At 53.4% G+C, this 12,414-nt stretch overlaps 4 protein-coding genes across 4 annotated transcripts; 2 read left to right on the forward strand and 2 right to left on the reverse strand.

Annotated features, from left to right (window-relative positions):
* Positions 1-554: 554 nt before the first annotated feature.
* Positions 555-1,138, reverse strand: B0H18DRAFT_955019 (uncharacterized protein; the record flags this gene model as incomplete). Its single annotated transcript, XM_048042314.1, has 2 exons — positions 555-886; positions 955-1,138. 2 exons carry the CDS (start codon positions 1,136-1,138, stop codon positions 555-557), a joined length of 516 nt encoding a protein of 171 aa, XP_047893328.1.
* A 2,748-nt stretch (positions 1,139-3,886) lies between these two features.
* Positions 3,887-6,259, forward strand: B0H18DRAFT_1119321 (uncharacterized protein; the record flags this gene model as incomplete). The annotated part of the gene is made up of 9 exons (XM_048033930.1): positions 3,887-3,971; positions 4,041-4,168; positions 4,228-4,462; positions 4,733-5,071; positions 5,130-5,368; positions 5,421-5,582; positions 5,649-5,831; positions 5,890-6,068; positions 6,130-6,259. The coding sequence occupies 9 exons, from the start codon at positions 3,887-3,889 to the stop codon at positions 6,257-6,259; spliced, it is 1,680 nt and encodes a 559-aa protein (XP_047893329.1).
* A 1,198-nt stretch (positions 6,260-7,457) lies between these two features.
* On the forward strand, positions 7,458-10,390 carry B0H18DRAFT_1008650 (pre-mRNA-splicing factor ATP-dependent RNA helicase PRP43). The gene is given in 9 exon segments (XM_048028796.1): positions 7,458-7,587; positions 7,656-7,769; positions 8,011-8,122; positions 8,176-9,137; positions 9,190-9,415; positions 9,469-9,591; positions 9,648-10,008; positions 10,058-10,223; positions 10,235-10,390. 8 exon segments carry the CDS (start codon positions 7,474-7,476, stop codon positions 10,221-10,223), a joined length of 2,178 nt encoding a protein of 725 aa, XP_047893330.1. The 5' UTR covers positions 7,458-7,473; the 3' UTR covers positions 10,235-10,390.
* A 223-nt stretch (positions 10,391-10,613) lies between these two features.
* B0H18DRAFT_955022 (uncharacterized protein) lies at positions 10,614-11,977 on the reverse strand (the record flags this gene model as incomplete). The annotated part of the gene is made up of 7 exons (XM_048042315.1): positions 10,614-10,695; positions 10,804-10,940; positions 11,026-11,168; positions 11,329-11,396; positions 11,539-11,566; positions 11,604-11,733; positions 11,855-11,977. 7 exons carry the CDS (start codon positions 11,975-11,977, stop codon positions 10,614-10,616), a joined length of 711 nt encoding a protein of 236 aa, XP_047893331.1.
* Positions 11,978-12,414: the final 437 nt, after the last annotated feature.

Genomic DNA, 12,414 nt, shown 5'->3' on the forward strand with positions numbered 1-12,414 from the left:
GTGCCGCCAGGTCCGCGCCGCGGACGAAGGGACCGGGATTCCATACGGATATGGTAAGAGCCACGGGCTGCCCCGGGGTGGCTGCTAAAACGGGTAACGACCGACGGCGCCTCGCTCATACATGAGCGAGTGGCAGCTCATGTATGAGAGTGGCTGCAGGTAAGTACTGGAGTTTATGTATGACCACTCCGTGCTCACTACAAGGATCTTATACAAAAATATGCCTATATGGCCTGTATATAGTAGTGTATAGGTAGGTTATATGGGTCGATAGTCATACCTTGGCGAATACAAGGACGAGTTCCATTGTAGTGATAATAGTTTAAGGTGTGCCGGCGTAGTGATAATAGTAATTGTAGTATCTGTATGTTTGGCGAAGAGGCTCCCAGACTTGAGCCCGAGCCAAAGCATCGCACTCGCCGGATGAGTCATCGCGCCAGCCAATGAGTCCCACACTCGATTTCATTGGATCAGATTACCAACAGAGGTGAGACGAGAAACTGCTATTATGAACCAGGCAATACACAATCGTGTTTCCCTACTACTAACACAATTCAGCTAGGTTGGCTTGTCCTGAGATCGACTGAGATGTACGAATTGACCCGGAACTCCGTCGCGACATCGAGCGCGTTGTCCTTGGTGAGATCTCTGCTAATTTTCCTACCATATTTTGGGATCAAATGGGCGGCGCGGCGGATCTTGTCGAGGCTGACAATACTGGCGTTAGGCTTGCCATTGCGAGTGGAGCGAGAGACCAAGTATAGATTGGTCTCTGGATCCTTGCGCCGCAGTGGGGTGTACCACTCGACGTACGCAAGAGGGTGCGGCAGTGATCCGAACTGCTTTGGAAGGTTGAAGATAGCGCGGACACGCGCGACTCTCGTGCCTGCAAGTCCGGCAGAATCAAATAGTTATTCTCCGGTCCATGTGCAACAATACTCACCGTTGACAGACCGTGGGTCTTGTGGTCCGAGTCCATCGATTGGGGCGTCTGCGTCGATAATGAAGGCGGTGTCAAAGTGCGCTGGCATGGGTTGCTTCCGACCTCTCCCTCGTTTGGCTGCGACTGCTCGAATACGGTCTCTATGCTCTGGTACGTCGCCGTGGGGGTCACCTGGATAGCTAACTGAGACTGCATTGAAGACGTCGTATCGGTCCATGCGGTTCGGCTCCAGCTGGCACCGGGGCAGCTCAGAACGAACAAACTCCGTCAGCGCAGGCAAGAACTCGCTCGCTCCGTGCTCGCGTTGCAGGTGGTTCAGGGACCGGTTGGGAAGAGGGCAGTGCGTCGCAATCTTGTATGTGTGCACACCCTCGGTCGGATCGTCATCATCTAAGAGCATCGGTGAGTCTGTGTCGTCTTCCGGCTCGTCGTCGGACGCTGACTCGGTCTCCGTCTCCACGCTGTCTGTCTGATCGACTGTATCTTGAGCGGGCAGCGCATGAAACCACGCGATGTACGCGGTATGCAAGTCGATGGCCTCCTGGCGAGCGAGCCAGGTCACCATCTGCTCAGCGTAGTCGCGATGGTTGCTCGCACGGTAAGCGTTCTTCGCGAGTTCGATGTGCAAGCGCTCAGGCAGTTCGGTGTTGTATCCGTCGCAGGAGCCATGGGACCGGATTGCCTCAACGTAATGGAGAAGCGAGTGGATCTTCGGGATGTTGAAGTGCTCGCGGATCCCCAACTTGACGAAGACATCCTTGTGGCGATGGAAGGCATCGAGAGCCGCCTGCAGGTGAGCAAGCGACGTGTCATCGTGCGACTGAAGTTGCGCATAGTAGATAAAATCTACGAGTGCGCGCGCAACGGCGAGGACCTCGGCAGACACAGCACCAGCCAGGAGCGCAACGAAGATACGTTGCATTTCCTTGTGCTCCTTGCCGGTCCATTGCGAGACGTGCGAGATACCGTTGCGGAAGTGTCGAAGGCCTGGGAAATCCGTCATCGCGCGGAAGCGACGGTCGAGCTCGTCCTTGCCCACGATTGTCGAACACCACGAGAGTAAGTGTTCCTTGAATACTCCCTTATGAAGCTGATGAAGAATATCAGGCATAATCGACGAGAAGATGTCGCAATGGGGGAGGTCGGCCCAGAAGGGCTCGTAGACAGGTCGCAACTGCTCGGCAGTGAAGCGCAGTGAGTCTTTTCCCTTCTTGTGGTCTTTAAGTGCCTCTTTCGTCTTATTGACGTCGCGTGGCTCACTGAAGAGCTGCTCGCCGCGTCGGGTAGGAGGTACGGTGCAGCGCGGGCAGCTGTTCTCCTTACAACAGCAAACCAGGCACTGTTCGGGGTAATCAGCGATGTACGCTGCCACAATCGGGTGGACCCTTCGGACGCCACGGTCTGCACACGTCATCTCCTTCCCTTCAAGACCCGCCTTGCGAAGGGACGCCAAGATGAGCGACATGCAATGATGGAAGAGTCGATACCCGGCGAGGCTGCGCGTGGAATCCTGGAAGCAGTCAAGTTTCGAGACGGGTATGTAGCCGAGAAGGAGTGTTGCGCGCTGTGAAGGCTGACGCCGTACAGATTTCGAGATGTTCCCTATGGACAAGTAGACGGGCCACGCCTTCTTATCTCCACCGAAGTTTGTGAGCTTTGTCGCGTCGGATGCGATGATCACGGGCGCCACTGTTGCGCCTTCGGGCACCTTCCCCTGTGACAATGGTGAGTCACTCTTCTCGCCAGTGCCATTGTTGTTGGCTGACATACCTGTGTCTTCCACCACCACTCGGCCGTCCACATCTCATCATACCGACGTATTGTGGCTGCGTCCTCGGTGTAGACTTTCTCCGGCGCGTAGGCGATGTTCCCATCGAACGTAGGATTTCCAATGAGTTCCTTGACACAGTCGACAGGATCGCGTCGCCAAAGCTCCAACTGCTCCTGCATGGAGCTTCCGTCATCACCGACACGATCGCCTGTTACAGTGATCGTCTCGCAGTGCCAAGCGGCTCCTGTAGGTAGGTCGTCGATTTGCTGAAAAAACTTGTACTTCGAGTCAGCTGACAAATCACAGTTCCTTAGTATCTAGGAAGACTCGGAGATCAGTCGATGTGCGGATATGAGATATAAAGGGCTTTGGTGCGTACAATCGAAAGCTTGAGGAACTCGTCGATCCTATTCTGACCAACATGTTTGATCAACCACCGAAACAGTTCCCACTCCTCCTCGTCTTTAAACGGCGCCCACTCATCGACTTTGGCCTCAGTACGCATTCGGCACCATGCCTCGAAGAGAGTGTCGTCATATCGAATGATTGTTGCGACGACACCTGGGTAATCCTCAACATATCGCCGAGCCTCCTCCTCGTCCTCTGGTACGTCCTCGACCCGTGCCCGATATGGTGACTGCGCGCCATCCATAGGGTCATCGACATCGACGTGAGCATCATCAGGTTCGTGGTCGTGGTCCATAGTATCTTCTTGTGCTGATATCTCTGTGGTAGACTCGGAGGCCGAGGCGGCAACACCAGCAGCGGGAGCCTTTCCCGAAGCAATTGCCTGGGCGACTCGTGCCAGTTTGCGTTCCCATTTACGACGACAGCGCGGTGAATTTTGTATGTGATTCTTGACACCTTTCATCGTAGGTACCCCGTGTTTGCAATATCCGCAGCGAGGCATGTTTGTGAAGTAGAAGAATTCGTGGACACGAAATATCAAGCAGACGAGACAATGACAAGGTTGGACAAGGTGATGATGAAGGTCAATCCAGATGGCAGTCACGATCGAATAATTTGTCAGCAGACTAGCGAGGTGCGTTCGCGTAGCTTCTCACATTCCCACTCTGTCTCACACGCTCTGCCAGCGCACCCACACATAGAGAACTCGTCTCTTCCATCACATTCGTTTTTTCAAATCCTCATATTCATTCATTAATGCTGCGATGTCCTCCAGGAACGAAGTGAACACCCCGTCAGACGAGCCACAGAGACGTGCCCGTCGCCCGTCTGCGAAACAGCGAGAGCTAGGTACGTCGTCACGAGTACTCCTCTCCATGGAGTTTCTTGTACTTGGAGCTAACCTTAATCAAATACTAGATGAGGCCGAAGAAGCAACGCAGAGCCGCAAAGCACAGAAGCGAGCTGCTGAGACCTCCGATGGCAGAACGCCTGCGGCGAAGTCAGGCAAGAAGGCTCGGGTGTCCCATGTTGACGAGACTCCAACTGTACGGCGTTCATTTCTCGTACCTTGACTGACTCTAACTATCCTTCGATCATGTGGCAGTTCGCCACACAGACTGTCACCAGCTCGAAGCCAAAGTCGGTGCCATTCAAACATCTTACGAAACGTGTCAACAAGGTTCCACCACCCACGACTGCAAAGAATGCAAAGACTACTAACTATCAGCATTCTGAGCCTCGTCAGGCTCCTCCTCAGAACGCTGCATCGAGACGTTCTGAGCCGCGATCGGTGACTCCCGGACCTCGGAGGGACACGCCTCGGTCAGGACGCAACTCAGGTAAGTCCGAATCACTTGTGTACTTAATGAAGATCCTACACGTCTTCCTATGCCAGACAACGCTCGCGCCATCACACCACAGAGCCATCATTCTCAGGTTAGCTCGCGGACGCCACAGAGCCATCACTCTCAAGCTAGCTTGGGGACGTCACAGAGCCGTCAATCCCAGGTTAGCTCGCGGTCACTGCAGTCCAGTGGTAAGTTCGTCAGCGCATGCGGCACCATTAGTATGTCATGTGTTTTACTACTGACATGTCCTCCCCGTCTTAGCACGTCCTCGCAACACCGCACGTGTTCTTGACTCAAGCGATGATGAAGGCCATGACGAAGATCACGTTCCACGCAGGTCCGCGGTCGATCCAAGTGGCGATGCTGATGCAGTCGACGACGATGCCGCTCAGCACTATCAAGATGACGGTGACGCGAACTTCGATCAGGAACTTGAATATGAAGAACCTGTTCAGTCTTCTCCACCCCGCCGTCAAAGCCACTCTCAAGAGAGATTCGCGAGTGATGACGAGTCACCGGATGCTGAACAGCAGATACCTGAAGACGCCTCAGGTTCAGATGCCGAAGGTGGCGATGGGAATGACTCGGATGCAATGGATGGTATGTCGTCGTGTCTTTGTGGTAATCTATTTGCCGATTTCATGATCTATCAACATAGCTGTACATTGTCCTGAACCCATTCACACGCCTTCTCGGCGCGGACCTCGTGCTAAGGACTACGATGAGGATGTACAGGACGTCCTCGACATCGCTAATTCATTGTTCAGATGCAGAATTTCCACTGTCAATGCTTTTCCATCCGACTCACTTCAAGACGAATGGGCACAACAGTGCTGGGGCGAAGCATGTAGGAAGCTCGACATCAAATATGCGGCGAACCGGGCCATGATAAAGATAGTAAGCCAATCGTGCAGTTCATCAATTTGTATCACTAATAGTCATACTCGAGGTCACTGCGCGTGGCTCACAGCTCCGCGGCGAGCTCAAGAATAAGGTAAAGCCGCTTGTCGAGAGTCTTTATGGCTTCGACAGTTCCTCTGCGAGGAGAGCCATGCGCAAGAATCGTGATAGAGCAACTGCTCTGACACATGAGTCGGCTTTCGCATATGAGGTGTGGAACTTACTGTTCACCTCGCTGACACGTGTGGCTATGTATTCACGAATTATCACCTTACAGGATCCAGCCCTTAACCAGCCTGAAGGCACATATGCCGAGCGGAAAGGCATATATCGCCATCCGATTATACAGAAGGCGATAAACGCGACATGGTTTGCGAACAGGGCTGACGAAGGCATCATCTTTCGGCAATTTTTTGAGCCAGCAATCTCAATTGAGACAATTGCACTCGTGCTCACAGCGGTACGTCTTGTAGTCCGCTTTCTGTGCAGCAATGACATACTTAAATGATCACTACTAGGTTCATTGCTGCATCGACGAGTGGGGACCAGGGAGGCGGACATTGGTAGACTTCACCGAGAACGACTACAAGACAGTGTACCTGTCCCACAGGGATAATCTTCGGGCTTTCGACGAGCTGGGCGATGACGCGCACCTCGTGCTGCTCAAGCTCCGCAAGAGGCTTTATGCCGAAGCTAGGTATAAACCCATCTTGTGTCCTCACTGTCTTCGCGTGTGTTTCCTCATCTTCGTGCTGCAGGTTCCACTCTGGAGCCGAAGACATTGATCGCTCCTTCAATACCCTCTCGCGCGACGCCTTGTCACATGCACTCCAGGAAGCCTTGTTGGCATCTGCTGGCGACGACAATGAAGATGCCGATGGCACATAGATTGACTCGGATCGGTTTTCCTGGTAAGCACCTCTCGCAGAATTAGTAACCTACTTGCTTACGAACTCGTCCGACTAGCCTATGGACAATCTACATACTTAGTTCCTCTGTGCTTCGTGGGATCATCTCGTGAATTGGACATTGCCCAGTATTGCACTTACTACTTCCATTAATCGTACCCTCGTCGTAACAAACATCCGCCATCACAGTTACCACATCTCACTCGCTACTATACCCATAGTAATTTGGTAATGGTGTCGTCGGAGTCATTCAATGATCTAATATAGTCGATTTAATATTCAGATCATTATGTGAGCTGCTGGCGAATGTGAGTAATCAATACAATGAGTACTATGCTCCGAGCTGTATCCTACAACAGTATATGTAAGATTACACCGGCATATGAGTCTACGATACTACGGTTTTATTGTGTACTATGCTTTCCTATATTTACTGGGATGGCTCTATGACCTGCTATGACTCGCTACAATCTCTGTAAATCTGCTATGCTCTGCTATACACAGGGGGGATTGCAATACACCTATATCAACTATGTTTGCTATATTGCCTCACCTAGGGATTGTGATTTTTCCTGATGCGCGACGCCGTGTCGAAGCTGATTGGGCTCACGCTAAGGCAGTACCAGCCTGAGCACTCGCCGCGGCCGCGGCTGCCGCCCCAGTTGCGTTCAGTGTGCGACTGGCAACCACAACACGAACCTTATTACAAGTCCTCCATGGTGCGTGTCGTCCGCATTAGACGCGAGAGAGACGTCGGGAGGATAGAGCAGAACACGCAGACAGCGGTGCACACGAGCGAGCGAGAGGAGGAGGAGAGCAAGAGCAAGAGACGGAAAGAGCGCTGAGCGCTGAGGCCTGAGGCGCGGACGCGGCAGGCGCCGGGAGCCAATCAGGAGCGCAAGAACGTGTTTGGGCGCTCCGGCGGTGAGACACGTACGACCGTGACGGATGGACGCCATTCGCAGGCTGTCGACAGCGACTCGAGGGCGACTCGAGGAGGAGCAGTACATGAGGTTGGGGGTGGGCAGCTGCCGGCTTACGTCAGTATAGGATTTTCCCCTTGTGCAATGCCTTGCTAGGAAAGCATCGATTTGGCTGTGTGCGACTGCCACCTGCTGCGCCCGCACACCTTCCTCTCCTTCTCCCTCTCCCTTCTGCGACACGCTTCTTGTTTGTGACATTTACGTGGCGAACATGGCAAACCCCTACACGAGAGCGCCACCACTGGCAGGCCTCGGCTCGTCAAAATCTCTTGGTGATAAAGACCCTTTCTACGGATGGCTACCTAGGCATGTTACTGCGAAGCAGGTAACGAAGGCACTAATGGTGGCTACTTGATTCTCGTTCGGGTTGATCTGCAACTGAGCGATGGCCAGGAACGGGATGTCAATCCGTTTACGAGGCAGCCGCACTCCGCCCAATACAAGAAATTTCTCGAGATGCGCAAAAAGCTGCCAGTGTTCGCGCAGATGCACAAGTTTTTGAACATGGTGAGTCAATAATGGATCTCAACGATCGCGGGGGGATCAGAGTCTGCCCCAGGCATGCGGCATCCCCGGCGCAGAGGGACATAACTGATGACCGTGTCCGAGAAAGTTCAGTGCAAACCAGATCATAGTCGTGGTGGGCGAGGCCGGTTCGGGAAAGACGACACAGTAAGGACTTCATGGATACGCTCCCCTGTCGCGCCGGAATTGCCCTTTACTGACTGACACACTTAGAATTCCGCAGTTCGTTTGCTACTCCGACTTGCCTCATACCAAGGGCAAGCTCGTGGCGTGTACGCTGCCTAATCGTGTAGCTGCTATGTCCGTAGCGAAGCGAGTGGCATATGAGATGGACGGTGGGTTGCCTCATCGTGATGTTGACGTTGTGGACTATCTGACAACACCCTAGTACCATTGGGGAAGCAGGTCGGATACTCGATTCGATTTGAAGACATGACAGAGCCAGGAACGACCTTCTTGCAGTACATGACGGATGGTATGCTACTCCGGGAGGCGATGAATGACCCAGACCTGACGCGATACTCAACCATCATCCTGGACGATGCCCATGAACGCACGCTTGCAACAGATATTATCATGGGTTTGCTGAAGGCGCTAGCAAAACGCCGCACCGACCTCAAGATCATTGTCATGTCTGCGACCCTTGACGCCCTCAAGTTCCAGAAGTACTTCTCTGTGAACAAGAGCGGTGAACCCGCACCCTTGTTCAAGGTTCCCGGACGAACGCACCCCGTTGAGGTCTTCTATACGCAGGATCCAGAGCCAGACTACGTCGAGGCCACGATACGCACCGTGCTCATGATCCACCGCGCAGAGGAGCCGGGCGATATCCTCCTATTCCTGACAGGTGAGGAAGAGATCGAGGATTCGTGCAAGAAGATCAAGCTTGAGGCGGACGACCTGCTCAACCAGGACCCTGATAGCGTCGGCCTGCTCGTTTGTATCCCCCTCTATTCTTCCCTCCCACCACAACAGCAGCAGCGCATCTTCGACCCGCCGCCTTCGCCACGTACACCGGATGGCCCTCTTGGGCGGAAGGTCGTCGTGTCGACCAACATTGCAGAGACGTCGCTGACGATCGACGGTATCGTGTATGTCGTCGACCCTGGGTACTCCCAGCAGAATGTGTACAACCCGCGGATACGTGTCAACTCGTTGCTTGTGAGTCCGATCTCCAAGGCCTCGGCGCAGCAAAGAACGTGTCGTGCGGGACGAACCCGACCAGGCAAATGCTTCAGATTGTACACAGAGCGAGATTTCATGAAGGAGATGGAGGAACAAACACATCCAGAGATCCTGCGGAGCAACTTGGACGGCACGGTGCTGCAATTGGTCAAGCTGGGTATCAAGGTACGTTCTGCATCATAGCCATATGCTCCCCGATTCATATTATGTTCCGTAGGATCTTGTCAGGTTCGACTATGTTGACGCACCAGCACCGGAGACTCTCATGCGTGCTTTAGAACTGCTCAACTACTTGGCTGCGATTGACGACGAAGGCAACCTGACCCCACTCGGCCACATGATGGCAGACTTCCCACTCGACCCGCAAATGGCTAAAATGCTCATTGTTAGCCCTGAATTCAAGTGTAGCAATGAAATCCTCACCATTGTCGCGATGCTTTCAGGTACGGCCCAACACTCTTCATGTCATTGTTCAGTAGTAACCGGCACGCTATAGTGCCCAATGTCTGGTCGCGCCCGCCAAATCAACGCAGAGAGGCGGATGCTGCCAAGGCCTTGTTGACGGTCCCTGACGGAGATCATCTGACGCTGATGAACGTTTACAATAACTACCAGCAGAGTGAGCCCCGTTGCTTCGTTGTTCAGGACCTCTTTCCTTATCGCATCCTTCGTCAGACTCGCACGACAGAAACTGGGCGTGGAACAACTACCTCTCCCAACGTGCACTTCAACAAGCAGATAACGTGCGAGCGCAGCTGCAGAGAAACATGGAACACTTCAACATCGATCTCGTCACGACAGCCGACCCCAAGCGGCTGCACATGAACGTACGGCAGGCGCTCGTGTGCGGGTTCTTCACGCAGGTTGCACACAAAGAGGGAGAGAAGGGCGTGTACATAACGGTGAAAGACAACCAGGTCGTTAACTTACATCCATCGTGCGGGCTGGACAACAAGCCGGAGTGGGTCATCTTCAACGAATTTGTGCTCACGACCGAACCATACATCCGAACGGTGACGGATCTTCGGCCTGAATGGTGAGCTCATTCCATCATCCTTCCTGCACGAGCTGACACACGTATGCAGGTTGTTGGAGTACGCTCCCAACTATTACGACCTCTCCAGCTTCCCAGATGGCGAGGCGAAGCGCACATTGCAGCGAGTTGCCAACAAACGGTCCCGCAAAGCTATAGGCTCGGAGAGCACTGCATCGAACGGCAAGAGTCGTCGCCCGACGAAGGCCAAGAAATAGGTTTGCTGTAGCTCGCTAATAGCGTTAGTTTTGGTGTGTACGATGGCTTCTGTAGATTTTGGGTGAGGGTTTGTATGCTAGTACTTGACCGTGCCATGACTGTAATAGCAACAAGAAGATGTCAAGGTCGTTCTTCGGTACGCATTAGGCTCATACCAAAGACCCTCCACAGGCGAGGGGTTCAACTCCTCATATCTGTTTCTTGTACGATAATGTCGATCAATGACTGTGAAGTTGTCGAGACTGCTCTTATTAATAGTAGAGGAGCGGACGTCACCACACCATGTAGTGGCATGCTACTGGCGCCATTATTAGCTTACCGGTTGCTCTGTACGATACATTCGCGCGCGCTGACGAATAGCCAGGAGCTACATAGCTACGAAGACAATGTTAGTGTTCAACGTCTGCATCGTCTTGCATACCAGCTCGTTCGGTACGGAAATCGCTTCCTTTGGAGTACGTCTGCTTTGCACTGTTGTTATAATGATCGCACGTCAATACAATACACGATGTTCCGTCGAGCAAGCTGCGACCAGCGAGCGGGGATATAAGTGAGCCACATTGCGAGCTCTGAACATACATCGCGATGTCCGTCACAATCTGTGGCGCCACGTCCACGAGACAATATCTGCAGTCTTCTGTGCTATCCTTCAGATAGCAACGCTTGTATCTCGCGCCTGGCTGACGGACCTGCTCCTGCTCCTGCTGCACCAACAGCTGCGTAGACAGGTAAGTAAATTATTAGCCAGCGTTGTATGTCTTGATCGTAAAGAAACTTACCGTCTTCACAGTCACTACTCACAGTCTCGTCCTGAGGTCGTCGCCGCATCCTGCTCTCACGAGCCTCCCATGCAGCGACTCGGAGCCCTCCCATCTTCACTGAAATTTGTGTCTGGACGCCTGGCGGAAGGGCCACCTTCTTCGACGCGGTGCTCTCCGATGCGACTATCGATGTGCAGCTGGTTCAGTCGAAGAGGCTGATGCCAGGCGGCGCTCGTGGATGACCTGGCAATGATAGACAGAGTGTGATGTAAGAATATGCAATCGAAGATAGTTTCAACGAGGCAGGGTCATGCAAATTGTAGACGGTCGAGACAGGACGTACCACCGGCGGGAAATCTCACTGGCGGTGGTAGCTCAGGCGAAGTCATACGAGTTTTCAACCATCCAAGCCTACAAGGAGTACCACCACAGTATATGCGCATGATTAGGAGATATGGACAAACGGGGTCGAAGGCGGTATGCGTTGTCCAGGCCCGTCACCAGGACCTTCCTGAGGTGTCCTCCCCTTTGCACGAACGAATGCAGTCCGTACCTATCATCGCATCCGTTCAATACTTGAGCTAACGCATACAGAATGCAGACTATTATGGAACGTACACTTCTGACCCAGAGTATGTGCGTGGGCAGAACCAAATCGACGTTTGTCACGATCCCGAGGTGTTCCACCGTAACCGCAGCTCAGCCTAGCGTCCCGTCGGGCATGCGCCCGTGTTTTTGTGACAGCAGCCTGTTCCATCGTCCAACCCGGGTGATGCGAGTGTAGTTCAGATTGCGATTGAGGGTATCGGGTAGTGGTAGACGACAGGTTCACGCTCGGTGGGTATGAGGACCGCGCCTTTACAACGCACGTCGCTACTGACAACTGTCCTTCGCCCGTCATCGCGGTCGAGCGTATGGCGCTCCAATGGGTCGGGGCTTAAAGGCTGTATGCAGGTGGGCGTGGACGAGGCGTACGTGTCCGGGACTGGCATGATGAGACGCGAATGGGAATGGACGAAGGACTACGGTTGCCCGATAGTCCGGGGCCGGGCATTTTGCACGACGCGCCTCAGCCACAGCGCATCGCTGGTCTGCCGCCTGCTCCATACCCTCAACAACTCACTCAATCCTCACTCTACGGTCATAGAAACGCTCCCGCTGCACTACACGCACCGGGAACAGCAAGATAGAGGTCCCAGGAGGTTCACATCGACCTCTAAAGTCCACAAGAAGGCATGACGACCTCGGGAAGTGGTAAGCGCCCGACGCGACTCGTACACAAGTCTGGGGGATACCTACACACCTGCACCACCTTTCTGGTTAGACTCAAGGCAGGATCGGACCGTGACGGGTGCTCTGAATGGAAAAGTATATATGATATGGTGAGTTATCATATGCACACACTGTGTCTTTACTTCTCAGACTACGG

The sequence above is a fragment of the Fomitopsis serialis genome (assembly GCF_022376445.1).
Source record: "Fomitopsis serialis strain Sig1Antser10 chromosome Unknown B0H18scaffold_34, whole genome shotgun sequence".
Lineage (NCBI taxonomy): Eukaryota > Fungi > Basidiomycota > Agaricomycetes > Polyporales > Fomitopsidaceae > Fomitopsis > Fomitopsis serialis.